Source organism: Ammospiza nelsoni, chromosome 9 (genome assembly GCF_027579445.1).
Source record: "Ammospiza nelsoni isolate bAmmNel1 chromosome 9, bAmmNel1.pri, whole genome shotgun sequence".
NCBI classification, from domain to species: Eukaryota; Metazoa; Chordata; class Aves; order Passeriformes; family Passerellidae; genus Ammospiza; species Ammospiza nelsoni.
Window position 1 is genome coordinate 9,264,178 of NC_080641.1, and position 27,676 is coordinate 9,291,853.

General features: G+C 38.7%; 1 protein-coding gene across 5 annotated transcripts in view; it reads right to left on the reverse strand.

Moving 5' to 3' along the window:
* RALGPS2 (Ral GEF with PH domain and SH3 binding motif 2) overlaps positions 1-27,676 on the reverse strand; it is a 113,971-nt gene that overhangs the window by 60,112 nt on the left and 26,183 nt on the right. For all 5 annotated transcript variants that reach the window (XM_059477795.1, XM_059477796.1, XM_059477794.1 and 2 more), the window contains exons 4-8: positions 18,723-18,773; positions 13,123-13,206; positions 7,360-7,449; positions 4,114-4,206; positions 33-159 (exon numbers count right to left, since the gene is read on the reverse strand). In XM_059477795.1, the coding sequence (XP_059333778.1) occupies positions 33-159; positions 4,114-4,206; positions 7,360-7,449; positions 13,123-13,206; positions 18,723-18,773 (445 nt within the window). The remainder of the gene's footprint in view (positions 1-32; positions 160-4,113; positions 4,207-7,359; positions 7,450-13,122; positions 13,207-18,722; positions 18,774-27,676) is intronic.

A 27,676-nucleotide genomic window follows, 5' to 3' on the forward strand; every position in this document is an offset into this window, starting at 1 on the left:
TCATGCAATTATCGGAGAAAGAGGCTGCTCACCTAAGTAGGGAATGCAAGGAGTCATCTTCAAGCTGCTGATGTAGTCTCTGAGCCTTTTGTAATTATCTTCTTTACTCATCACATACTCCAGCTTGTCAAAGGTGGCTTTATCCTTCCGACTCAGTAACTAGGCATAGGAAAAGGAAGGCAAAACCAGATGAGTTTAAGTTTGATCATGATGATTTCCTCTTTTACCCTTACAAGCACAGATTTCCACCTCCCCATTGTTGTTGCTGTTATTGGTGTGCTGGTTTTTTCATTTTTTTTTTTTTTTAACTCAACTGCTTCAAAATTACATAATTTAATTCTTAAAGAGGAGCACTTAAAAAGTTTACAAAGAAAAGCAACAATTCTGGGGGTTAAATTTAAAAATACTTCTAAAAATTAAGCAGGTAAAAATGCTGGTGGTCCTGGAGGATCCTTCTGAAACAATGCAAGTTACCAAAAAACAAATCTAACAAACACACATCACAGCTTCATGTGCAGTCCCCTTCAGCAGTATTCATGGCAGTAACATTTTCACTCTGATTATCCAAAAGTGTGCTGGCTTGGGATGGGATGGAGTCAATTATCTTCACAGTGGCTAGTATGGGCTATTATCTTGGATGTAAGTAAGGATTTTATCTATGTTTTTTACAGAAAGCTCATGGACTTGTATTTATCTGCCAACTGGCAATTTTACTGGCTCTTAATATCACAGAAATGTCCACTTTGGACAGAAAACTTTAAAGTCATGGTTCTCCTTTGTTATCCATTCCTCCTGCCTCCAATCCCTTCCTTTGACAGAATTAACAGCAACCAGGCTCTCTTTGTAAGACAGGGAAAGTAAGTCAAGATATTTTCCAAACATCTTGCTGAACTGCTGCTGCAAAACTGCCTCACTTCAACTCAGAATCAGAATTTAACAGAGTGTAAGATGTTCCCACCAAACATTTTGGCAGGAGATTCAGTGTTCCAAGTCCCAGTCACAATTTTCCCCCTACAATGCAATGACAAGGGCCAGATCATTGAATTTCCACACATATTCCCTTTTCACTTCTGTTAAAGATCAACGTAGGTGAGCCTGACAGAAGTGAAGTCTCCCTTCTGTAAATTCACTGTTGAAATAATTTATTTTTACTTCAATTCCCTATATCCAACACTTTATGAGGACAGACAAACTGAATGCTGGATCTCAGGAGAAAGCCACTAGTTGAAAGTGAATTGTCTCCCAAGACATATTCATCATTGACATTCCAGCAATTAATTTGCATCTTTAATTTAGGTTTGGTTCCAATACTTAAATGAGAACTGCAGACTCTTCCAGGAGAAGGAAGCAGCAGACTGACATGACTCCAACCACCAAAATGTGACATTTTACTTGTGAAGTTCATCTCAAAGCTGATTCCAGTTTCATCAGCCTGGACTAGCTTGCTTCTAATATCCTAAAACATTCTGCCATCATTTAATGTCTGAAAGGTTTTTGTAGTTTTGCAGACTGAAAGGTGAGACAAGACTAACATATAACAATTTTCAAATCTGAATGAAATGAACTGTATTTTCCTCAAACCATGCTGATTTGCACACTCTTACTCAAGTCTGATGTATCTTTTCAGGCTCTTTGGATCATCTCATAACAAGGTGATCCTGCATGACTTCCCCTGGTGCTCCTAAGCCAATCCATGCCATATCTCCACCTCCTGCACTCAGGGAGAAAAGCCCAAAGAAGCCAAGAACATTACAGTGATTCTGTGAGGGCCAAGTAAGGACCTATTTCTTAGTCTTTCTTTTGGAGCTGCTTGTTTTTTTAATAAAGTTTCTTCTTCTGTCTCTTGGGTGAAAAGAACAGTAAAGAGCTGTACATATGCAGAGACAATAAAAGCTAAGGCTGACAGTTTATAGCAGCAGGGAAGGATTTGGAGCCTTCTAAATTGCTCTTGGCTTTCTAGCTGCAGTGTGCCAGCACTGAATACAACCTTTTTAAAATGCCAGCAAGAAGAGATGAGGTCTCAGGATGCTGGCTCACCTCACTTCACATATTTAATAATTATCTATTTTATTGCCCAAACCCTCGTTGGTCATCGAGAATTCCTTTACATTAAATGGAGAGAAGCTGAATATTCTAGTCTGTGAACTTTCTTAGAAAGACTCACAATTCTTCTCAAGTTCTGAATGGGGCAAATCACACATTAAAAGTAGCACCTATTATTCTCCAGAGTGAGAGTGTGTGCAGGCAATGAGTGAGACAAATTTCAGACAAATGCAGACATACAGTCAGAAGACATGAATTCCATCTTTTTTAGGAACATTAGATTACCAAGCAAGTATTTAATGGCTCCTTTAAACTCTAGATTCCAACCATTTAAGGTGGCTTTCTTTTTTTTTTTTTTAGGGAATGAATATACTTGCAGCTATTTTCCTGACTTTGTAAATCGAGTTGATTGAGGGTTGCTACAAACCATCTCGGAAATGGAGAAGAAATTCTTCCTTTTTGAAAGTTTTGAGGGCTCCTGTACAACTTACCCAAATCCCTTTGTGATTCAAATAAAGGCTTGGTGTGCATTTCCTTGCTTTTAATATACAGAAAGCCAAAGGCTTAGAATTATCTTTAGGAATTTATAAACTGAACTTTCAAGAGAAGAACAACTAAATCAGTTTGCAGTGCACATTGCTGGGAGCTATCCTGCAACTTGCATTTGCAAAGGCTCATGTAAGATGATGGAAAGCACAGACTCACTTGGGATTGTATGAGGAATCAAACACCTGCAGAAATGTGGGAGAAGTTACCTGGAATTTCAGAGGCTGGAAGAGGGATGAGTTTTAATGACTGATACATATGTCAAAGCACACAAAAAAACCTTGTAAGTGCAAACCAGTGAAAAACCAAACATCAAAAGAAGCTGGGCACTGTTCTGAATGCCATTATCATGGCAGTAATGAATGTGGTTATTATTAATATATGGAAATAGTTACATTTAATTTGAGCTGTGCACAAAAAGATTTAAAAATTGACTCAGCCTCACAGTTACATAAAACTGTTGAGGCATCAATTCCAAAACATAAAGTCTGAAAAGCAGAAGCTCCCCTTGAGATAATTTTGAAGTGTTAATTTCACTAAGATTTCCTCAGAGAGATTTTTGGTATTTGGAAGCAATGTCTAACTTAATTGTGCATTTGCAAAATATGACCAGAATTCTAGAGGAGTATGTTGGCAGAAGCGAATTATCTTCAATTTTGGGAATATTTATCAACTGAATGACATTTTCATGCAGTTATCAGACAAATAAACTTTGTGCAACATCCAAGGATGCACTGATGTGTGTTCAGGGAAAACTTTCAGCTTTTTCTAGTGATATGTATCCTGTGCACAGGAGGATCTCAATCACCTCATTTTTTCTGTCACACTGAATGTCACATTTATCTGAAACAGCTGAAAAACTACACAATATATGGCTGAATAAAGACTGTTTTCTAAGCTCTGAAGTATCAATGAGCAAAAGTAATTCCTAATATTCTTCTTATCAAGGATACAATGATAAACAATATTAAAGACAGTCAAAAAACAGATGACAAATAAAAATTATTCCAAAGAATACTCTCCTTTCACAGAAAGAGGCATAATTACAAATACATTGTGTAAAGGAGCTGTAAGTATGAAATGACAATGAAAAGTGCTAGAGTTATCAGTCAGAGAAACAACAAATCTCTTTATGGAAACTGAATCGAGAGTTTCTGAACATCTGCTCTCCATAGCAAAAAAAAGAATTCCAACAGTATAAACCCCTAAATGATTAAAGTATGACCCACTTTGGCATTCAGAATTTTCCAGCAACTAAATACAAAATAGCTTCTGGCCAAATGAGAAGCCTCTGCATTTAGCAGAATCTGCAGGGAACTATTTTTCAGAGGAAAATATTTCTACAGCAGAATGGAAAAAAAAAATTTAAGAGGAAACCATAGACTTCAGAGGAACTAGAAGCATTATGTACACAGTTAAAGCTCTCTGTAGCAGCTGCTGCATCCTTGAAAAGGAGCTCCAGGATGTTGTGTTTACCTGGGAAGAAGTGAACCCCTCTCCCCTGCCCTGCTGCTCCTCACTTACCGCCCATGTCTTGGTCAGCCTGAAGATGGGAGCGCTCTGGAGCCCTGACACCACTGCCATGAGGGCATGCAGGTTATTCAGCTCATATAGCTTCTGAGGACAAAAAAAAGAGATAAACAACAATAAACAACATTCCAAGTGCTGTTAATAGTGAACACAGATTAAATAACAATATAAAGATGGAGAAATCTAGTATGGTCCTAAATGAAGTGTTACAGTGAACTGCTGTGCATACAGACCACTTTTATGGCACCTCCTAATTTTTCATTACTGCATCTCTATGGTTTTGGATTAGACTAACTAGCTGTTTCATAGCCCATAGAGAACCCTTAAAAATATCTATATAGACACACATCTTGGGGAATGTATTAGAAGTGCCAGAAATTTTCTGACATTCAAACCCAACAAATTCCTTTCATAGCATTTGATAGTATTTTAAAACAACACACCAGAAAGGACAACCCAGTGGTGAATGATGTAATCATGTCAGTACCTAGAGTTTATGCAATGACCAAGGCTACATCCAAGCACCCAAAAAATATCTTAGCAGGATGAAATCAAGGAGGTAAATTTCAAAAGCCACATCCCTAGAGTACCCCTCTCACTGAAAAGACCATTTCTGGGGTATGACAACTAACTTGTTGTGGAAAGCAACAATCCAATCAAAATTGAACAGCAAAAATATTAGGGTAAAAGAATTCCCTTAAAAACTCTATACAAAACATTGGGTTTAAGTGCATTTTCTCACACATTTGGAATTTCCCTCCCTTTTTTTTTTCCTTTCCCTCTGTCTCCAAAATATCCACTGCCTTGGCCAAGTAACTACTGGTACTACTGTCGTGAAAGCTTAAAAACAGTCTGGAGGAAAATGTTCTTCCTCAAGCTCTTCTGAACATAAACTGTTCTGATAGCTGTGAGCTCCCAGAGATCCAAACTACAGTCATTTTTGGTGCAGTGCACCCAAATGAGGTTTTAACCCTAACAAAGAGACTTTGCTAAGGAGAAATGATACTCAATCACAGTACTGCAAATCTTGTTTAATCCATTTGGAATATTCACCAAAGTAGGTTAGGATTCCAGCAAGGAAAAATAAGAAACCCTTCTTATTCAAAAAATGGTGGAAATCCTTTGTACTACTTGAAACTCAGCTTACTTCGTGCTTAGGAAATCTTTCATGAGGGAAAAGGACAACAATACCAACTAAAGGCTGAACACCAAAGGAGAGCCTCTATTTGGAAGGATGAAAGCCAAAACCAAGGGTGGTTTTCTGGCTAACGGTTCTGGAACAGGGCAAATGATGCTCTCTCCACTTAACACACTGCCAGGAAACTTGCAGCCTTTCATGGAACAAAGTCCTCACAAGTATTAGTCAGAAATGCCACTTTAATGGCACCCCAGCAGCATTTCCACTCTGGGTGCTCAGACCCCCATGATTCCTGCATGTCCTGCTGACAGTGGAAGTTTGCCCACACCTTGTGATGAAGTGCTTCCCTCTCCTCATCCTCTTTTGGGAGGATTCTTCAGTAACCAGTGCAAAGGGTAATCAGTGTTTTGTGGGGTGAGGTGGAAGGTTTTGGATGTTTCTCATACACCACAGTCCTGTTATCCTTCCAAGCAGTCCTGCTGAAGTTTGTCCCTCCACTTACACAAGAATTCTTTTTTCCTACCACACACATCCCAAGCAAGGTAATAAAGTTCACTGTCCCAAAGGACAGTGGAGCTGATCAGAAATGAAAAGAAGGAGTTTCCCAGCTGCTGCCAGCAGTGAAACAGGAGTCATCACCAACCAGGACAGTCTGGGAACTTCAGGGGAACTGTTAGCTCCAATTACCTCATGCATTAAGCAGTGCAGGTGAGATACTATTTAAGCCATACAATATGTTGCCAGCACAAGGAATCACTGTGGAGCAGATTTACAGCTCCTCTGATGGTAATTAGTGTGACCCCTGGCACCAAGCTGCTTTGATAACAGTTCTGGATAACAGAAACTGCTTCCCAGAGTTTCCAGTGAAGTTGCACTGCAGTAACTTCATGTCAGCAGCCATATGTAAGCAAAGCCAAGGTAACAAGCACAGAAATAAATGAACTGGTATGAAAACACCCCATACAGAGCTGCTCGCTTTTGTAACTGTGATTTTTACAGCTGACAGGTAAGCAAAGCTCAATCACCTGATTGTCAGAGCACATAAGTGCCTCCAAGCCAGCAGCATTCCAGCAGCCACTGCACTGCAGAGCACTGGGGAGGTCAGGCATGCTCAGGGTGCTGTGCCAAAGCTGAGCCTACAACATCCAGCAGTGCCCAGTCCCATCCCAGTATGAACCAGACCTGAGCCCAGCTGGCTTCCCACACCTGTTCTGCACTATGGCCACACTGAGCTGAACCTCCCCCTCCTATGCAGGGACATGGATCATGAAGCCAATTCTTTTATGTTTGTATTTCAAACAAAGACACAAGAACTGACTTTTAAAAATACATGAGATGAAGATACATTAACTCACCAGATATCAAAGGATGTCTAAGAGAGATCATTAACACTTCATGACCACAGCATGATTACTGAGCAGAGCCAGTGCTATCCTACAAAATTAGCTCTTGCTTTGCCCAAAGTTGAGAGTCAAATCCCCCAGGAGTAAAATATTGCTTAATTAAAAAAGGGCTTGTCAAGACAGGAAATGCACTTGAATACAAAATGAGTTAATTAACAAATATTTTACTTTTTTTTTTGCAGGTAACCTGGGATGGTCACAGCAGTCAGTTATAGTAAAAGGCAGCCACCATCTGACAGCAGAAACTTGAAAAACATCCCCTTTTTCTCACTACTGTGAAGAAGTTTCACTCTGTTTGAAGGGCTATATGTCACTCCAGATTTGCTGACCCTTTTCTTATGAATGTCAGTCCAAAAGGCTTTAGGAAAGACTGAGAGCTCCAAAATGTCTTCTGAATCAAAGTCTATTTTTCAAACCACATTTTTGAAGTTGGTATTATTTGAGTAGAGATAAAAGATCCTTTCCTTCCAATGGCAAAAGCAAACAAATAATTTCTGTTCTGACTAAAGCTGTTTAAACTGACTGCACACTTTATGACAACACAGAGGCTAAACAGTTACAGATATCAACAGAAACAACCACAGATAAGTCAGGTATCAGGCAGATATTTCCCCATGTGTATCTTTGAACTGACCAAACTGGGTAGATAACCTCTGATCATGGTGAATCCCACACTCCCTTCACAATACAAATTCTTACCTTTGCAGTTTTGATGTAGTGGCTCAAAACCTCAGCTCGTATTTTTAAAGTCTGTGCATGCAGAATCTCTCTAACAACCCAGAAGCTCACCTAAAATGTAGGAAAAAAAGCCTTTTAAAAATACAGAGTTTCAACACTGTGCTTTTAAAAGTTTTATTTATTTTTATGGAAGTATGTTCTATAGAAACAGACTTGAGTTCAGTGTAAGATTGAGGATGAGATCACACACAAAGCAAATGGCAAAACACTCAAACTTTGAATAGTGCTCTCCCAGGAAAATAAAATCACGAAGAAATGTTATGAAAAGGCTACAAAATGAAGGAATATAAATACTAACATTGAATCATATCCACTGGTTTGCTTTCCCACAACATAAATGCTGCATTACATGAATTGAGCAGCTTCAACTACAGTTCACTGACATTTCCAACACCTTGAACAAAAATTAACCCTGAACAAAATTAGAATGTAAGGTAGGAAGCATTGCCATAACCTAGCTTCCAGTTTATACTCTAATTTCTGGCTATGCCAATTACCCTCTGATGTACAGCACAGTATCATGCTCTTGGTTAAGCCCTCCAGGACTGACTTCACTGCTGTGGAAGGTCCCTGCAAAATTCAGTATAAACAGTGGCTGCTGCATTTCATACTTGCATCAATGTCTCATAGAGGCTGTACTCTAAAAGTGTTTGGTAATATGTCTAAACTCCACTGTTTTCTCTTCTCTGCTCCCTGCCACCCTCTGCCCTCACAAAGAATGACAAAAATTAAACACTGTAATAAATCAGTAGTAAATAATTAGCAAAGGGTAACAAATACTGCAGCTTTTATTCATGTATTTGCTACAAGTTGGGAAACAATTAATTATCACCAAGATACAGCATGACTGGTATTTACAAAACTACTGAAAACAGTGTATGAAGAAATTTACTACAAGTTTACTCATACATGAAAACCTTTCAACACGTCACGTTGCTTTGATTTTTAAGTGATGCTAAACTACTTCTTGTAAACAGATTTCTGGCCAAAATCTCAATTAGAAAAATGAAATATCCTGTTCCACTTTGTTCAGTACAATAGCTCCTAACACAGAAGAGCACAAAGAAGATCCACACCTCCCAAATAATTACATTTGCAGTGAAGCTACAGGGATCTGATGAAAACTGGGATGTTAAATCACAACAGCTCTTTGGAACTGAGAAATGGAAGAATGACAATAAAACCCACAAAAAATCCCCACAAACATCTTGCATAAGAATCACTTCCTTTGGTCTGTTTGTCTAAGATTGTATTAGCCAGGAAAGAATTAACCACAGAGCTCAGGTTTCTATTTCTTTTCATTTTTCTTCATTTTCTTTCCTCTTTTGCTTTCTTGCAAAGCAAAATATCTCTTCACAAACAAAAAGTGGTTCCAATTGATTAAAAAAAAATCTCAATATGTTGCCATGTACAAAAATAGCAAAGTTTTGAAACCAGTGTTTAAAGTTAAAAGGAGAAAATATGGAAAATTGTCTCGTTTTTGATAGTACATCATCAAATTGTAATAATCTGAAAGTCATAGTGACAGTAGCTGTGTTTAAATGACAGAGATTGTTATTCCCTTTGTTTAGTTAGAGAATAATTTTCCTTTAAGCACAGGGCACCAAGTGCTGAGACAATCTCAGGGGTAGTGACAGTAAAAAAGAATTGAAATTCTTGCACCTTCTTCATTGTTTAGAAAACAAAAATACATGTTGGATTGTTGCCAGGTCTTCTCCAGTATTATCTTTAATTAAATATTCTGAAGGTGTCCTTACTGAGTCCTGCCAGGAGCAGGGATTTGCATTCAGTGATCCTTATGGGCCCCTTCCAACTTGAGATATTCTATGACCCTATCAAATACAGAAGTACCGAATACATAAAATATTTGGCAGCACTTCAAAATTTTGTCTTAAAAAGGTTGACCTTAGTTTGATGCTGTGCTGTAGTTACACAGCTTGAGAAAAAGAACTTTCTTTCCCTGATTGATCAATGAGTTTTTAAGGAGATCCTTTCCCAGTGAAGATCAAGGAAATTTAAATTTTTAACACAGATTTCTGTATCACAAAGAATCAGGGAAGGACAACACACACAGCACTACACCTTAAGATCCCAAATCTCTTTGATTTGAAGTTCAGAGAGTGCTGATGGAGCAGGAGAATGCCTGTGATGGGCCAGACTGTGACACACTTGCTCAGAGCACAGAGCAACACTCCAGCATTTCCATCAGGACAAAAATCCCCCAATTTCCTCTGTCTGTCCTGATTTCTGTGGAAGTTCCCTGGCATCACAGAGACACAAACTCTCTGGTTTGCCCAAGGAAGCTTGGTTTCTGTCCCAGTCCCAGCCAGACCTCAGCTCAACACTCCCAAGCTCTTGCAGGAAAAGAAAAAAGTCCAAACAAACCAGAACAAATTTCCTTCAAAGCTTGGAGCTCTCCAGTCCCTTGAGTGACAGAGCAGGCAGGAGATACAGAACCAAACACACTTAATCACTTCCACTTCAACCACTTTGTCCTCTCTGATGTGTTTTTACTGACACAAACACTGGGGTTTGGCTGGTCATGTCTATTAACTAGTACCTTTAGACAGCACCATAACCTCATGCATTGCACATATTGAAAAAGCAATAATTTAAATAAATATTTTTGCTTCATTCTTTACATAAATAATACATATTTGTTCCATATACATACAGTCCTCTCTTGCTGCATTTAAATGTTATTATACCAACATCAATCAGCAACATGACTACCAGCCTTTGGGTATCAATAGCTCTGATACCAGTTCAAGGCAGCATTTAAAGCCTGACATATAATTGTATATTTATATTCTTCCCTATTAAGGTCAACTGAGAATAACAGGCTTAACTTTGAACATATCTGTTCTTGAATCACATCAAGATTTTTAAACTATCCCATGTTTCCCTATCTGAAATACCAATTCTGTTCTACTGGTGCTTTTAAGATCATAGTCACTGCTTCCAAAACTCTCTTTGCTTTCTGTGCTAATCAAAAGATAGGGAAATTCAAGAATATTCCTTTAATAGCATACTAACCATTTCATTTCTTAATTTCCAGTAATCACAGTTAAATCCACTGCAATTCAGCAACACTACAATATTCAAGAAAAAGTTCTTCATACAATGTTTGCATTTGAGTTAAAAAAGGATGCAAAAAAACACGTGAAAAACACATATAAAGACAGTCAGTAAAACATAAAGTTTTCCTTTGGCAAGTGGGATCTCTTCCTTTAAAACTGTTCCAATGTACTGAAGCTAGCTGACAAGTTTCTCTAATATTTTAAGCTCTCTGGCAGCACAGTTCCACTCCCATTTAAACAAAAACCTCAAGAAAGAGGTTTTCAGCTGAGGGACTCTGATAACCAAGAGATCAATAGTGACCTTTTCACAGTAATCTTCAAAAAATTGTTTATTTGAAACAAATGATAAAAGTTTATTTTCAAAAGGTAAGACAATGATCTAGTAAGTGGACGTGGCAATCGTGCACTCTGACAGATTTACCAGTAACAGCAAGTATACAGCTCACTTCCAGAAGAAAGCTGAAAATGAGAGATCAGAGTTTAGGGAAAAAAAAAAAAAAGATTCTTCCCTCCTCACTAAATATAAATTAATGCAAAACTAGCACATTAAGTTGCATACTTAAAAAAAAACTGTATCAGATATGTAGATCCATATGGGGCACCACTCAACAATGAATTCTCCAAGAACAGGAGAGTCCTGGCATGGAAGGATTCCACTGATTTCTGTTGCCTGAACCCAATCTGTTTTCACAGGCACATCCAATTAGCCCATAACTAATGCTGGAACTGCCTGGCTTCATCCTCAGTGGAATGTAATCAACTGCACAGAATCATCATTGCTTCCAAAATGCTACCTGCACATCACTCTGCTGTGCAGCAGCTGTTAGTAATTTCATATTCTCTTTATTTAAGAAGTGAGAGCTGTTCATGGTTTTCCTTTTGCAAGCTGGGGGCAAAAAGAGAAGAGACAGATGCACAATGCTTAATTTAACCCCAGTGAAATTTTAAAGGTTAACAAAATTTTGCTGACATGTATTCCTGATGACAAGGCCACAAGTCCCCGTGACTTTGCTGATTATTTATTTTAGGACTAAGCATCAGAACACCCCAGGTAAATGAAGCAGAAACAATATCTGTCCTTTTCCCTCTCTACTCCTGTACTCAGGGCTTCCTTGCTGCCAGAACAAAGGCAGATATAAACTTAATGGAAGTCCTTATTCCATGATAAGGTTTCCCCTCCTTCCTTCTAGCTACTGAGCATATTCTACCAATTCTTTAGTATGTCTGAAGCTGACTTCAGGCAGTTCCTGCAGTTCTTCAACAACTGAGAAGTGAAGTCCTTGATGAGTTACACTGCCTCACATGGTTTTTACCACAAAAACATTCCACAATATTCAGCAAAACTAAACATTTCATTGAAGAGTCAACTTCCATGAATAAGCAAGGCAGAAAATGTTGGAATCTGTGAGATTAGTGTCAAAATCATGAATGTTTTTATAGCAGCCTATACATTCTAACAGGAGCAACTTCAAAAGCTAGATCAGGAAAGTTTCAACTACATGGAGAGCAGCAACAACAACAACAATCTCTCAAAAAAACCCAAACTCTTGACCAAACCCCCCAGGATCTCAATATCTGAATGGATGGTACAGTCACAGAAAGTTTGCAGTGTACATTTTCTTTTCAGTCCAGAAAAGTGCAGAATCAGGCAAGTGTCCTAAATCCAATGCCAGACAAGCATTTCAGTCACTAGGTTAAGAAATATTCTAAGTGTTGTCAGTGAAAAGTAATAGGATTTGATCATATCCTCAATGAGAGCAATAATGAAAAGTGAGAAAGTACACAAGAATTTATAGGAAAAAACCCTAAGAAGTTGAGAGGTTTGGTCTGAGTTTCAGATTAACAAAGATCTCTGTAAGTCTGAGACTGGGTAAAGAGGTTAATTTGGCAGGACAGCTTGTAAGTCTGAGACATCATTAAACATTTACAAGATGAGAGAGGAGAGTAATAGAATTACTTCATCTGAAAGAGAAAATACAGCATTACTTAAAAAGAGCATCACAGTTTTAAGACATGATTGGGTAACTAAAGCTGGACTCCTCCAGCTTTAATTGTGGAGAAAGGGAGAATTCTGTTCTTCTTGTAATAGTTGATTTATATGGAGAAATTTTTGAGTAAAAACCCCATAAATCTCAAATTTACTACCAAAACATTATGTGAAATAGAGTTAAAGAACAAATTTTTTACGGAAAAATTGTTTGGAATTTTTAAAAGTTTGCCTAGAACCACCTTAAAAAGGTACCTATGCTGACAAGAGGCTTCTATTTCTAGGGACAAAAATATCTATGAGAAGCATAAGACACTCAACTAACACAGAGGAAATTACATCTAATTACAAGTCCAGAAATCCTGTATGGCAAACCTTTAACCTGTAATTATGATTCTGTCTTCATATAAAAGACAGCCAGCAGTTCTGGGGAAAATGTGCACTTTTCATCGATTGCTGCTATTTAAAACAGAATATTTCTTCAACACTGGTTTGGTCTTTCTGCATATCCTACAGATAAAGTATTTGCTAAAAGGAGTTCCTTAAGTTGTCAAGCAATCAGCTGTGATCCAAAATAAAAGTGATGTGCCAGAACACTTAATCCCACAGACTTTCTAAAATGTGTACATTTAATAATGCTGGAAAAAAATAACTCACATGATTGAATCTTCTGGTGAAAGCAACAGCATTCGGTGCAGAACTGTATTTCTCTTTTTTATTCCAGCCACAGCTTGCCAGCTCCTGGGAGAACAAGGATGAAAATTCACTTCTTTAATTTAGTGCATAACACATGTTCAGAGACAAAGGCATATAGAGACACAAATCTTGTAAGTTTTAAAATAACAGAGCAATAACACATTGAAGTAATACAGTTACACTTGTTCTGATTCCTTCTGAAAGTTGAGATTCCACAAGTGTAATTTCTGAATTGTGTTGAGTTATTGATTATTACCATTCATCTTTTGCTGAATTAGAGCTTTCCTAATTTTGTAACCACAAAAGATCCTGATTCAAACATGAGCCTGAGCTAGAGAGCCAAATGTCCTTTTGTTTTTCATCACTTTCTGAAGATATTTACAGAGATGATACACCTAGTTAACTCAATCTAAGACATGTTTTTAACTTGGCACATTGCATTAAAGAAATACCAAAAAAATGTCATCATTTGCAACAATAATAAAAGAAACACTATTTTCAGTTTTCCCTTCCAAAGGAGCCTATTTTGGGAAACTGCATCATCTTGTTATTTACTATCACTTAATTTCAGTAAAGAAGTTTGCATTAAAATCATAAATAACTCCATGTACCAAAATGAGCTCTTCCATTTGTATACAACAGACATGAATAGATGCAAAGACATTCAGCACACAACCTGTTCCACAGTACTACCAAGAAAAAGAATCAAAACAGACACAGCTTAATTATTCAAGTGGCATAATAGCAAAGTACAGCCCTTCCTTTTTACTTATTCATGTCTTCCTTCCACATCATCCACTCTGAAGTGCTCTCAGTTTCATTACCATGCTGTAAACTCCTCACTGAAGCCAGAGTCACACTACACATCCAGCTACCACATAACTTCAATGACTCAACATGTAACCAATAATTGTGTCACTTAAGACACAGTTTAAAAGAGTTTGGTATTGGATAGTCTAATTTTTTTTACTTTTTAAAATCAGAAACTTCTTATCTTTCTAACCAATGACCAAAAACTATTAAAGAATCTCATGCCAGTTAAGAGGGAGCCTGAATTCTTCTACTTGAAGTTTGTGTGCTGGTATTTCTTAGAGAAGACCCAGAGATTCTTGGCGAGGCACTGGAAAGAATGCAGAATTTATGGCTTTGTATTTAGAGCTATTCCTTCAAATTTCACTAGAAAGTTGTGCCACCTAAATCCACCCTGGAAAATCTGGCATGTTCAGCCCAGGAAAGCACATGCCCCTGTCCTTACACCTCCACTTCAATGAGTGTGCAAGACATAACCACACAGCCCTGAATTACTCCTGCTCCAAAGGAGAGCAGGCTCCTGGAGAGGGGAGCCATTCAAGAGACTCTTGATTAAATTCTCTATCCCTCAGCATCTCCAGTTTCCACTGGAATCACAGCTCTGCACTCGGAGGAACACAAGGGAACTCATTCACAGGCATTTGATAACCCTTCCTTAACAGCAGGAAAAATTAGTTATCACCTCAGGTTCAGGGAAAGTATGTGAATTTCTTACAAATTCAGCCATGTCCTTAATTTGCAATTCTCATCACAGAGTGAAAAACTCAATGATTCTAGGCAGAAGCTCCCCATTGCCCTGGTCCTGTACATCTAAGGGCCCACAGGGTACAGACATCAACAGCAACAGATTTGAGAATACTCCAAAATAAAAGATCCTGCCCCTGCCTGGGAAGATACACAACCAAAGCTTTTTCCAGAGATGCTGAGGCACAGTCACACAGGCATTCAGGACCTGTGCCATCCCTTCTGATTCTTCAACAGCTTAGGGTGACATCCACACCACTGTTCAGGGACAGACACAGGAGAAGCAAAGCTTTGGGAATTCCAGAAGCATTTCCCCCTCCCTTTAGGAAGTGTAGGAAATATTTAATCTCACTTGCAAGACCCCTCTCTCTTGGGCAGCCAACTTCCTATTTCTTACTTACTCTATTTCTTGATCTTCCTCTAGTATTCTACCTTTTCCACCAGAAGTTTCAAACCTGAAGTATTCCCCAGGATTATTTCCTTAGTCTGCCAGTCAGCTCAGGAGCAGGAGCTACATCACTACAACCACCAATTTCTTACTTAATGTGGTACATTTAAACTGATCTGAAAAACTGAAAGACATAGGAACAAGAATACAAAAACTGAACTTTCTCTGTAGCTCATTCTGGTTTTTATTCCCTTTTGAATACATAGCATTTTAATCTCCTTAACAAAATACTGTGGGAACATTTAAATTATAACCTGTACTACACAGCAGAGAGTGAGGTCGTGTTTCTCACAAAACCCTTTATTTAGGTCAAAGGGAAAGTTTCAAAAAGAGGAGAGAAGAAGCAAGGATTAATAGTGGAACCATTCTACAACTTCAGAGTAAGCAGAGATTAAGAATACTCAGTAAGTGATTTTTTTTTCACTGCCTAGTCAGGTGAAGCAGAGGGGATGAAGAGGTAAAGACAATAACCCAGCAGAGATTTTCAATATGAACACATGGGCAAATAATTTTGGATGACATACTAAAACATGTAAAGCAAGTGATCAGATTTTCCAAAAAAAGCAAGCTGATGTGTTCTGCAAGGGGTCATGTGGCTGTTATTTAATGTTAACACAACTACCAGCAGCACAGCCAAGCAAGTTTAAGGCTCCTTTCTTTTACAGTAAGGCAGAGCTTTACAGTCACTGCTCTCTAGAAAGCCACAACCACTCCAAGAGAGAGAACAAAAACCAAAATACCACTCACCATTCCCAGGGAAGAGAAGGAAATCTTATGACTGACTGGGAGAACTCTGTAATTTTTTTTTTCTCCCTTAAAATTAAAATGCAAATTGGCTGCTTTCATACAGATAGATGTTTATGTCAGAGAGGTGTGTTCTTTATAATCTTTATTTCTTATACTGCAGCCCATTAACTATTAATTAGCAAACAACCAGTAATTCCTTCTCCTTTCTCAGAAGCAACTTGCAGGTGGTTTTAATGAAGAAGGAAGGTGGTTTCCAGAACCCAGGAGTGACACAGCCTGCACACAGCTCAGGAAGAGGATTGTGTCACTACAGAGTATCTGACCAGGTAATGGTTCAAGTCCCTGCTTCTGGCTCATCCCCAATGTAAAGGGATCCACCACTTCCCTTAATCCCAGATTCTGTGAGCTTCCAGTCTGTTTTTCCACCAAGCATGAAATGCTGAGTTGTAGTGGACAGTGTGCAGGAACTTGAGCACATGTGTGAAACCACAATATTGCTAAGAAATTTGAATATAAACAGAAATAATTCTATTTACTTACTTCAAATAGAGGCAAAAGGCTGCTGAAGTATTTAAGTGTACTGTGAGCATGTTCATTGATTTTGATGCTAAAACAAAAACTGCTACATATTGCTTTGGAAAGTGTTGTTAAGCTCTGTTTTTTGTAAAGATAATCAAGATGAAATTCTGGTATTGCTTTTTATTGAAAAAAACCCCTACCTGTACTAATTTAATAAATATTTTAACACAATGAGGAAGGTGCAACACAATAATTTAAAAGATATTAAAAGAATACTGCTCACACAGCCTAAAAATGAAAATTCATCACCAGCAATTAAAAAATAAAGCATCTCTGAGTACATATTTCAGAAATTTTACTTGAGAAAATAAACAAACACACATTAAAGGCTAAAAAATTTGATTCAGACACCACATTGCAGTTTGGGAAGCAAAGGGAGATTTACAACCTGTGTAATGAAGATTTGCTGGTAAATTACAAATTTCAATAAACACCTTGTTTTTAAACCACAGCACACTGGAGCAAAACATTGCTCATCATCTCCCACCATGCACACAGATGAGAGCTGTGAAATTCAGTATCAGTATTCAGAATGAAAAACCCCAAGTCTATCAATGCCTTTCAGTCACTCACTGAAGACTCAGTTTAGGAGCCCTTTCATACAGGTGAAATCAGCTCAATGGTGTTTTGTTTTCTAATTACAAACTCCACACTGCTTGAGTGCACATGCCAAGGGATGGATAAAGATCTACAAGTTGAATCAAGACACGGATATGGCACAGGCTGGTAGAAACTTGAAGAAAGCTCACAAATCTACACCACTTCATTAACCTGTTGTCAAGATGCCCTGAGGTAAACTAAGCCTTCCATATCTGATATTCCCTTCTGCAAACCAAGAGAAAAGCAATTTAATTGTATTTAGCCTTTTCTGATGGGAGAGCTGATCTCTACAGCCCTTTTTCTCAGGGGATGAACAAAGTTTAGAGACATATCAGCCACCTTTCCTCATGGGTATTTCCCACTGAAGGTATCACACCAATTTTTCTTATTGATTTTTTCTTATTCTTATAAATAATTACTTTGCAGGTATATCTGCCTACACTCTCATATTTTTTCTGAATAGCCTTGGAGTGCCTTTAACTGGCAGAATATGTTTATCCTATCCTCCAATTGGATCTCTCTTTTTTAAAAGCTCTTCTCCAAAGCTTTAAAGCATTTTGCCCTTTTATTTGACTCTTTTATATGTTTTTCTCATATGCATGTCTGTGTACTATTGCTAACGTTAAGTACTGCTGTGATGTAGGTTCAAAACAGATCAAATGCAAAACTCTCTGAAGGATTAAACCAACAAAAAACTCCAAAAACCCAAACCAACCAACTAAGAAATGAACCAAAAATCACACACAGATCCACAAGTGCTGGGAAATATCTTGTGGAAATACTATGAAAGCTGATTCATCTTCAAGTACAGATCAAACAGCAGCCTTCAAAAAAATTCCCAGGTAAGACAAATGATGAAATCAATAATCATGGCCAAGAGATTGAGCTGGTTTCTCCACTTGAAGCAAAACATTCCTCAGCAGTCACAAGAGTGACATAACAAACCTGCTGCCAGTGAAATAGCTTGTAATGGACTGAAGTGACTGATGACCTGAGAAAGACTTCCACAGCACTGATAAAATGCACAACAAACTGAAAAATGAACCCTCAAAGTGCAAAACAATGCCCACAGGAAAATGCCGATGGTACAGAAATGAGGAAAAACAAATTCATCATTTATTATAGTCACTGTGAAGATGCTGAAATGAGCTCAAGTCAGCTAAAACCTGAAAGGAATATGGCATTGCATAAAAACAAATGAGAGACCACAAATCATCAATGTATTATCCCAAGAGATCACACACATCTTGAATGCCACTACAACCATTTTCATTTTGCCAAAGGAGAAGTGAAGCAGTTGGAAACAAGGGACAGGATGAAGTATTAAAACACGTATCAGTAGCTGAAACCTAAAACATTATAATCAGAATTAACAAATCAGGATGTTTGTCATTCAGAAACACTAAATCCCACATGCTTCATCTCCAGCACAAGCTGAATTTAATACCAGTATCAGTCCCCAAACAGGCTATTAGTTCCAGATATTTTTCTGTTAAAAAGCCATCTGCTTCAGAAATGTATGAAGTGGGACAAAAATTAAGATTTACAGACATACACTTGGCAATTCCAGATTTTATACTCTGGCATCACTTTTCTTATTTAAACTGAAAAACAAAGCTAAGGAAATACTTACCTCTGGCTGAATTGCTTTAAAAACAGGCACATCCATCAGTGTTATCTGACCCTGGAATAAAAATTTCAAGAAAACAAAAGTTAAGATCAAAATTAACCTTGCATTCAATTTAGGTGCTGTGCTGCTTAAGAACTGCATTTTTTCTGTTTTCTTTTCTTATTTGGCTTTCATTTGCTACCTAATCTCAGAGGTTTCAGCTTCTACCACAGGGTCACACTGCAAAACCAAAGAAAAATGTGCTCCCAGCTTTACATGCACAAATAATAAACAAATTATGAGAAATTATCCTCAGGAGCATAGTCCTGCAGTTACATGAACAAGTAAGAGCTTGAACTCAGAAACAGCACATAAAAACCTCCCTAAAAAGACAAGGAACTGACTGCAGTTGCTCAAGGGTAGCTTCTCTCCAAACTCTGAATGTCAGCCCAGCTACGCAGCTCTACTGAAACATCCCTACAACTTTTCAATCAATACTTGAACCATATTTGAGTAACAAAGCAAAGCAATTGTTCAGTTGCTCAGCAACAGTTCAAATTCAACACAGCCATCTCTTTCCCAGCAAGGCAGAGTCAATAAGTGCATTTTCATTCTGGTATGTTTGCTTAGCTTTGAAAAGAGTAAAGTCAAAGACCAGGTTCTGCATTTCGAAATATATTCACAGAGCCTTATTTTCAGTTTATTAATCCTGCACATTTTAGGATTGCTGACAGCCTATACATCTAGAAAAAAAAGACCATTTCTTTCAAAGGTAGCCCAGAAAGACCAGTGCCATCCGAGTTAGATATCACAAATTTTCTTTAAATAATGAATCCAGGGACCTTGTTCTGTTCCCTGAGCTGTCAGCTGCATGGCTTTATTCCCATTTCCTTGAAACAGCAGTGCCCCATATATACACTCCAAGGTACACACTGACAGCTTTGTGATTCCCACAAATTACAGCTGCCACTGGATGCCACCATGGATGGTGGAACAGCTCCTCAGAGAAAGCCAACCTTGCAGGAAAATTTCAACTGGGATGCTCTAGGTGAAAGTCAGCAACTACAGAGATGTACCTGCTCTAATGAGGCAAGATTTTGTCTTTTGCAAAGACAACCCAATCTATATTTGGTAGCACATCTTGACCTCTAAATGTGTTTTTAGACAGGAATTCTGACAACCAAGCATACACATAAAAAAACTATATATATATCATTTGTCTGTAGCCAAGACCCTGACACAATCAGCTGGTATTTTGCAGTACAACACCAGAGAAGTAACAAGCCCTTTATATGTTTCACTTTTACACACTCTCCTTCCTGCTCTCTGCTCCAGTGCTCTTTCTCCTGAACACCTCCATGTGGGGCTGGAATGCTGACGTGCTGGAGGGCAGGGAATCTCTGCAGAGGATCTGGACAGGCTGGATCAATGGCCAACAGGGGCAATATCCCTCTCTGCAGAGGATCTGGACAGGCTGGATCATGGCCAATATCCCTCTCTGCAGAGGATCTGGACAGGCTGGATCATGGCCAATATCCCTCTCTGCAGAGGATCTGGACAGGCTGGATCATGGCCAATATCCCTCTCTGCAGAGGATCTGGACAGGCTGGATCAATGGCCAATATCCCTCTCTGCAGAGGATCTGGACAGGCTGGATCAATGGCCAATATCCCTCTCTGCAGAGGCATCTGGACAGGCTGGATCAATGGCCAATATCCCTCTCTGCAGAGGATTTGGACAGGCTGGATCAATGGCCAATATCCCTCTCTGCAGAGGATCTGGACAGGCTGGATCAATGAGGGTCAATAAAGCCAAGGGCTGGGTCCTGTCCTTGGATCACAACCCCCGGCACAGCTAGTATGAGGAGAGTGGCAGCAAAGTGAGGAACCCAGTCTTGGAAGAGCAGCCACAGAACTCCTTCTCCAGTCCCCCATTTGTGTGCAGTTTATCAAGCTTCCTCAGAAATGTGTTATTTTTGGTGAATATGTGGCTGAGTGGGTGCTTCATTATGTTCCTCAGTAAAGCAAATTAATAGCAAAATTGGTTGGGTTTGGGAAGATAAAATGAAAAGAATGGGCAGTTCAATAAAATTCAAGTAGAAGGCACATTAAAAGATCCTTACAAAAGACTTGGGCATTTCAATAGTTTTTGACATTTCACTGCAAATCCTCCTCACTAAAACAAGATTGCAATAATAGCACAACAAAAATAAGCCAGGAAATTGATTCTTTGTTCACACTGAAGAGAGAAGACTTAAAAATAAATGTTGGCTTTCTTGCTAGCCCTCCAGAATCCATCCTCTTCATCAGCCTGAACTGCCTTAGCTAAATTGACTTGCTTCACTAGTGACTTCTGACCAAATTATTACTTTAAGATGGGATCAATACAAAATACTTATGAAATAAAAAGTATTATTAGAACTTCACACCACAATTCATATATAAAAATAAATGCATACATTTAAAACAGGAATATTAAAAAGGACATTTTAACACTGAAAAAACACACAAGTGTCAGGGTTCAGGATTAGTGGTCATTATTAAAAATATTTGAAATTGCTATTAAATACATTACAATATTTTAAAAGTCTGACAATTAAAAAAAACCTCTGGAACTTTTAACAGAGAGATCTCTTTCTTCTAGCACCATGTTGATATTAGGCTGATGTTTTTTTTTCCTTGCTCAGTTGACACATTTTTGCTTTTATTAAAACCTTAAGTAACACTGTATCACAGAAGCACTAGTTCAAGAAATACCCATTATTGCAGCTCCTTTCTCAGAGAGCTTGAAATTTCCTTTATGAGTTCCCAGGGCTTAGTAAATTGCTCATAATTCAAATGAACCAAGCCACTGACAGCTGAATATCTAAGCTGATTGCTAAAAAGCCATTTGAGTTTGTAGATATGACAATAACTCACATTAGAGTCTAAAACTACATTTAACAAAACAGATTTTTTGAAACATTAACTTGCTCATATTTATAAGTCTATATTTATAAGTCTAATGATTGAATTTTTATTCTTGTAAAACGTGCTCGCTTGCTGCTAAGTAAGTAAATAAAGCAGACTGAAAGGCTGGCAGTCTAATTAATAGCACTTGAAATGACAAAGCTTCAAAAATAATTTCTGAGTTTTATGTTATGTGCCATTGCTCAACTCTAACAGCAACAAAAAACTTCAGCCCTGACCCTCTCAAGAGGAATTTGAACCCCAATAAACAAAGCCCCTATTCTGGTTTCTGCAAGTGAGAGGGATACAATGCACTAACTTTTCTCACTCCAGCTCCTTAACCCAGCCAATACAAATTCTTGGAGAGTTTCCCTCTCCCAAATGTGGTTTAATGCTTTAATATTCAAACCAAAAATTATAAGTGTTCAAATCAACTTGTTACGTGAAGCACGCCAACCATAACTTCTCTGGTTTTAGAGCTGCCAGCTGCACAGATTTAAGAAAAATAAAAATAATTACATGTGCAGTACAAAACTGTGAACTTGTCCTTACTTATCATTTAAATAAGCATTCTGATTATGTAGAGATAGGGAAACATGGTATTTTCTCTCTTCCCAGAAGCGATACTTCTACCAAGTTCATTTAGATAATGAAGTATTTCATCATTGCACAGGGTGAGCTGAATGGAGATTTTGTTTCTGTTTGCCCTAGATCCTAAATAAGAGCTCTAGAATATAAGTAGAAAAGGTATGTTTTTAATATATCACAATTACATTTCCCAATTCTCAACCACTTGAACAGCTGTACAAGGCAAAACCATCTTCTAAAAGGGGTGCATGATCATTTTCCAATGAACACAGTGAAATGGCTGCTGGAAGACACCTCCCCACCCCTTCACAGCCACAGGAGTTCTGCATGTATAGAAAAGACCTTGCCTGGGGAGTCTCAACAGCCAAGTGCAAAAATATTTCAGCTCTCATGGGTGTTGAGAAGCTGGACTTGTTAACAATTAAGTACTTCAAAATACTAAAATTATTACCACACAGCTTCTTATAAAGAGCTTTTACCCCTCTCTCGGGGAGGTCTGCCGGGTCAGAAATTTTATATTCAAACAACTCAGAATTACATTTCTCTGTGCTGCTTCTTTGAGGAATATGAAGAAGCTTAATGAAATTCAAAAATATTTCCTGATTCTTTCTCTTTTCTATGAGGGCACATGGATTACTCTCCTTCCACAAAAACTTGTCACTTAAGAACTTCTAGTTCCATTTAAGACCACTGCATTAAGCTCTTCTCCACATTTCTGTATGAAAGTTCTCATTGGACCTGGGCTATATTCCCACTTTTTTAGTCCTTCTCAAGCATGAACTCTTTCTATCAGGCCACTTGCTGTATGTACTGTAAGTTTTCCTGCCATGTACCTACCCTAAGGACAGGGCACTTCCCCCACTGCTCCCTCCCAGACAGAAAACCCTCAGTCTAAAAACAAATTCAGTTTCTGTTTGAACTTTAAAAAGTCAAATGTCTGCATTCTGGTCATTGAAGAATACTGCCATCACCTGATTTTACTTGAAGCCATGTTGGTTTAAGCAGCACTTCATAAATTGTTCCTTAATCTGAATTTCTAGAAGGAATTATATTTAAGCCTTCCAACTTGGCATAGTGTTGTCTCTCTAGGCTGCCAGGATATTTTGCTCACTGAAAAAATAGCTAAGCCTCTGTTAAGCACAGCATCAGTAGGAGAATAATTCTGCTGTCCAGAATGAACACCAGGGGATTCCAGCTCCTGTGTTGAAGCTCTACTTGTTTTCTCACAAAGTCCACTCCAAAATTTTTATCATTAAGAGTTCCTCCACATGCTGTAATTAAGTTGCTTCTTCTTGCTCTCATTGGCAACATATTTACTCTAATACTCTTTTGTGAAGTAAAGCTAGCAGGATGTAGATAACCTGACATTTCACTGTCAGTAAGAACTCCTCCTTGTTTCATTGAAACCATTTTAAAATAAACTCTATTTTCACATTGTTTCCAAAATAAGCAGCATTTTCTTCCAACAACCATCTGACAAAGCTTCACAGGAATTAAAAAGACAGAAATACACATACATTTTAGCATGAGCTTACTCCATAGCACTTCCAGGGACTAGGGCAAAGAATAAAGAATCCTTCTTAGATAACTAGGTGGAAAAAAAAGCAATGGATTTATACAGCTGCGCTTCCCTTAATTCTACCTCAAATATTTACACCACCGTGGCTAAGTCAAAGTATAAAATGGAAAAGTGAGTCAAAAAGTAATAAACAGTCTAATAATTAAACAGTAGCTGTCTAAGGAATAAGAATTTACTGTAAAGCAAAAAATAAATATTTCCTCAACCTCATGAGGTTGGCCAGCACCTTAATTTGGAGCTGATGTCCCCAAGCATTCTCCTTCTTTCCTTCAGCCTCACCAGCCTCCCCTTCCCACTGCCACTGCACCACTGACAGATGCCTCCCCCACAAATTGTGCCCTGTGTGCTCGAAACCACACTTCTCCTGGGATGAAAATGGGGAGCATTCACTGCGACCACGCCGACCCTGGACACACCAGGGCCCCCCCAGCAGGGCCAGACACCACGGGGCAAGGCTGGCACCAGCCTGGCTGTGGCTTCCAGCCCAGCAATGAAGAACCGGGCAGTGACCAGCCTAAAAGCAGGGCTTGAAATCAGAGATGGTCTCCTTCCTAGCTCCATCTACAAAGCTGGCCATTGAGTCCTTAAGGTGTCCTGCTTTGTCAGGACCCAGGACATCCCTCTGGCTGTCCTGAGCAGCCAAGACCCCTGCCAGGGGTCTCATAGACCCTGGCACAGAGCCCAAAATGCCTGTGATTATGATTATGGAGCAAGTTATGATTATGATTATGACCCATGGAGCAAGTTACCAACCTTAGATGAAGATCTGCAAGCCATGACAAATTAAGTAGAATGACAGTGAATTTATCACAAGGTGAAAAAGTAGATTTTGGGGTTTTTAGAATGGAGGTTCGGGGAGCAAGATGGAGGTATCTGGCCATGTCCTGCCTTTCTCCTTCTTCTTGGCCTGCATCTTCTGCTGTGATGGTGGCACTTACAGATTGGTTTGGAGTAGAAGCTCACTGTCTAACATAGGTGATGGGTATTGGAAAGTAATTGTAAATATTATAAAGACATAACACTGCCCCTGGGGCAGGCAGAGTGCCTGGAACTGTCCTGCTGGAAAGACCTCAGCAGGGCAGGAGAAAGAATAAACAACCTTGAGACCGAGAAATTAAGAGCTCTGACTCCTTCTTCAGTGCCAGGCTGGGAAAAGAGATTTTCTAACGCATCTCAGGGTCACAAGCTAAAGGAGATCTTGACACTACTTCATACTCATTGAATGGGATTCTTCTTCCCCAAGATCCATGCAACACCCAGGTATTCAATACATCCCCTGGAAGCTCTCTGTAAACTGCAAGGTGATAAAGCAAACTATAAATTTGCAACAGCAGCAGGGCCTGAAGATCTCACCCATTTCTGTAACTCAGCCCTTTCTAAAGCAGCCTTCAGTCTTGGGAAGGATTAAAACCACCCAGCTGCTAACAAGGTTATACTGACTCTTACACCTCTATTACAACAAGAATTTCCATTACTGTTCCAACTGGCCCCCTTGAAGGGCTGGAAGACTTTTGCTTAAGAGACAAAGGACCATTACATGAAACAGCCCTCCTCCTGTGTACTCAGGACAGCGTTAGATGACTGCCAAAGGGGAGAATATGGGAATAAAATCACCAAAAATATCTGCACTCAGGTTTCTCTTTGGCTTGGTAGCAGCTTCTTGAAAATCCAGGATTATAACCTTTTGTTGTCCAACTCGTCTCTTACCCACTAAACGACTAAACAGAGAAAGTTTTGGAATGATAATGATGTCTTTGAGACAGTGGGAACTGAAAATACATCTGTGTCTCTCACTGGTACTGAAATCACTAGCATGGATCTTACTTCCAGCATATCTCAAAGTTCATTAACTTTCAGATTTTTCCTCTTTTTCATAACTCTACTTCTCCCATGTGTGCACAGGGACCTGTTCTGATTAAAACAGATCACACAAGGTACAGGATGGGACCTCACAATGTCTGTGTTGACTTGATCCTGATCAGTGAACTCTCACCTTTACACTACCTCTGCTCAGGAACTCTTCCATTGGAGCCAACCCTTCCTAACCATTATTTAGACAGCTGCCTAACTACCTCCTGTGCAGCAACTTACTTTTATTGCTGTTTTACTGGCTTGTTCATGTTATCTTTCCTCTCAATCAAAAGCTACTTAGGTAGCCCACAAATTATTTCACCAGTTTAGCACTTCAAAATAAATTACATTATTTTAAACAGTATTCACTCAGCTATCACAGAGACATGTCTGCAGCCTGCACTGGATCCATTCTGTAAGAGCTATCACTAAATGAGAAGCTTTCCCATACTTTAAAAAGCAACTGGGAGCATATCCATGTCCAACCCAAGAGGTACTACCCACCACCAGGAAATCTCACACATTTTTGCATCCTCACGAGTTTGGCCCAACTGCATCACTCTGGCGGCCTTCACATCCACACTGAAACCTAGATGAAGATTTTACACCTCTCTGTTGTAGCAGGATTAAGCCCAGGAAGAGGAAGAAGTGGCCAAGAAAATAAAAACAAGAGTCAAAGATACTTTTCCTCCAGGATACCTAAGTCTTTGCCAAAAATTTATTTATTTCTATAACCTTCGGCAAAAATGATCATAAAAAGACGGTATTCAAAGCAAAAAGGTGCTACTGGAAAAGCAGATACATGCCTGGGGAAACAAGCATTAACAAAGAAGTGCAGCTGTGTAAAGAAACACTGAAAAAGAAATGAAATCAATTCTTTCCTTGCCAAAGGACTGAATACTGATGATTTTGTTCAATTGTTCAGAATTCTACATGCAAAAAGTTTCATATTGATTTATAGTAAATCAAACCTGCTACAAAGAACTAGATACTTTAAAAGGAAAAAGGTTAAAAGCAAAAATGTTTCTTTTGAGGACTGAGAGAACAGCAGAATTATGCTTAGTAATAGAAAGCAAAAATACAGGCACAGCTTCATAACTGTAATGTGAAATGCTTAATTAAAAGATTCCTGTTGGCGAGTAGAACTCTACCCACTTTGAGGTATAACATGAAAACAAGAAAAACACTGGATTTGGATACAGATTTTTTCCTAACCAAGATTTCTTAAGTGGGTAACATTTAGAACACACAGAGTCAAAGGTTGCTGCATTTGAGAGAAGAAGGATTAGATGGTGGAGCACAAGAATTATGAAATGTGATTCTATGACAAGGCACCTCTGTATATTCTGCTGTCCAAGGGAGTGACAGCAGCTCCACAGAGACTGACTGATCCATTCTGCTGCCCAACAGCATCCACCACTGGTAAATAGTAGAGCCATTCAACAAACTCATTCTGGCCTGAATGCATAATCCACTGGAATTCATATCCCTAGCCCCAGATTCCCTAAGTTAGGTTTACTTTATGTACAGGAATCATAAGATAAAACTGGAAGGACAGCCAGCCCCAAAAAATATCTTCCCATGGAAAGTGGGTGATGCATTGCCCAGCTGCTCCTGACAACAGTGCAAGGAAGAGGCCCAAACCACATGACTTGAGCCTCAGTCAGGAATAAATCCCATAATTAATTATGATCCTTAGCCAAGAAGAATTTAATGTTTAAGTACCACTTCATAATCCAGCTGCTTTAAATTTTCAGTGTTCTCATTCAAATCAATTGAGCCATTAATAATTAACTGAAATAGTTATTAACAATTACAAACTAGAACAAACTAAATGGGAATATTTTGTGACATGTATTACTCCATATCAATAATCTCCCCAGGACAACTCCTCATGAATCTCATCACTTGAATTGGAAATACATTAAGAGCTTAGCAATCTTTCTAGCAACATACTTGAATCACTTAGAGGGACCATCTGTTGTCCTCACCTCCACAGGGAGTAAAAACAA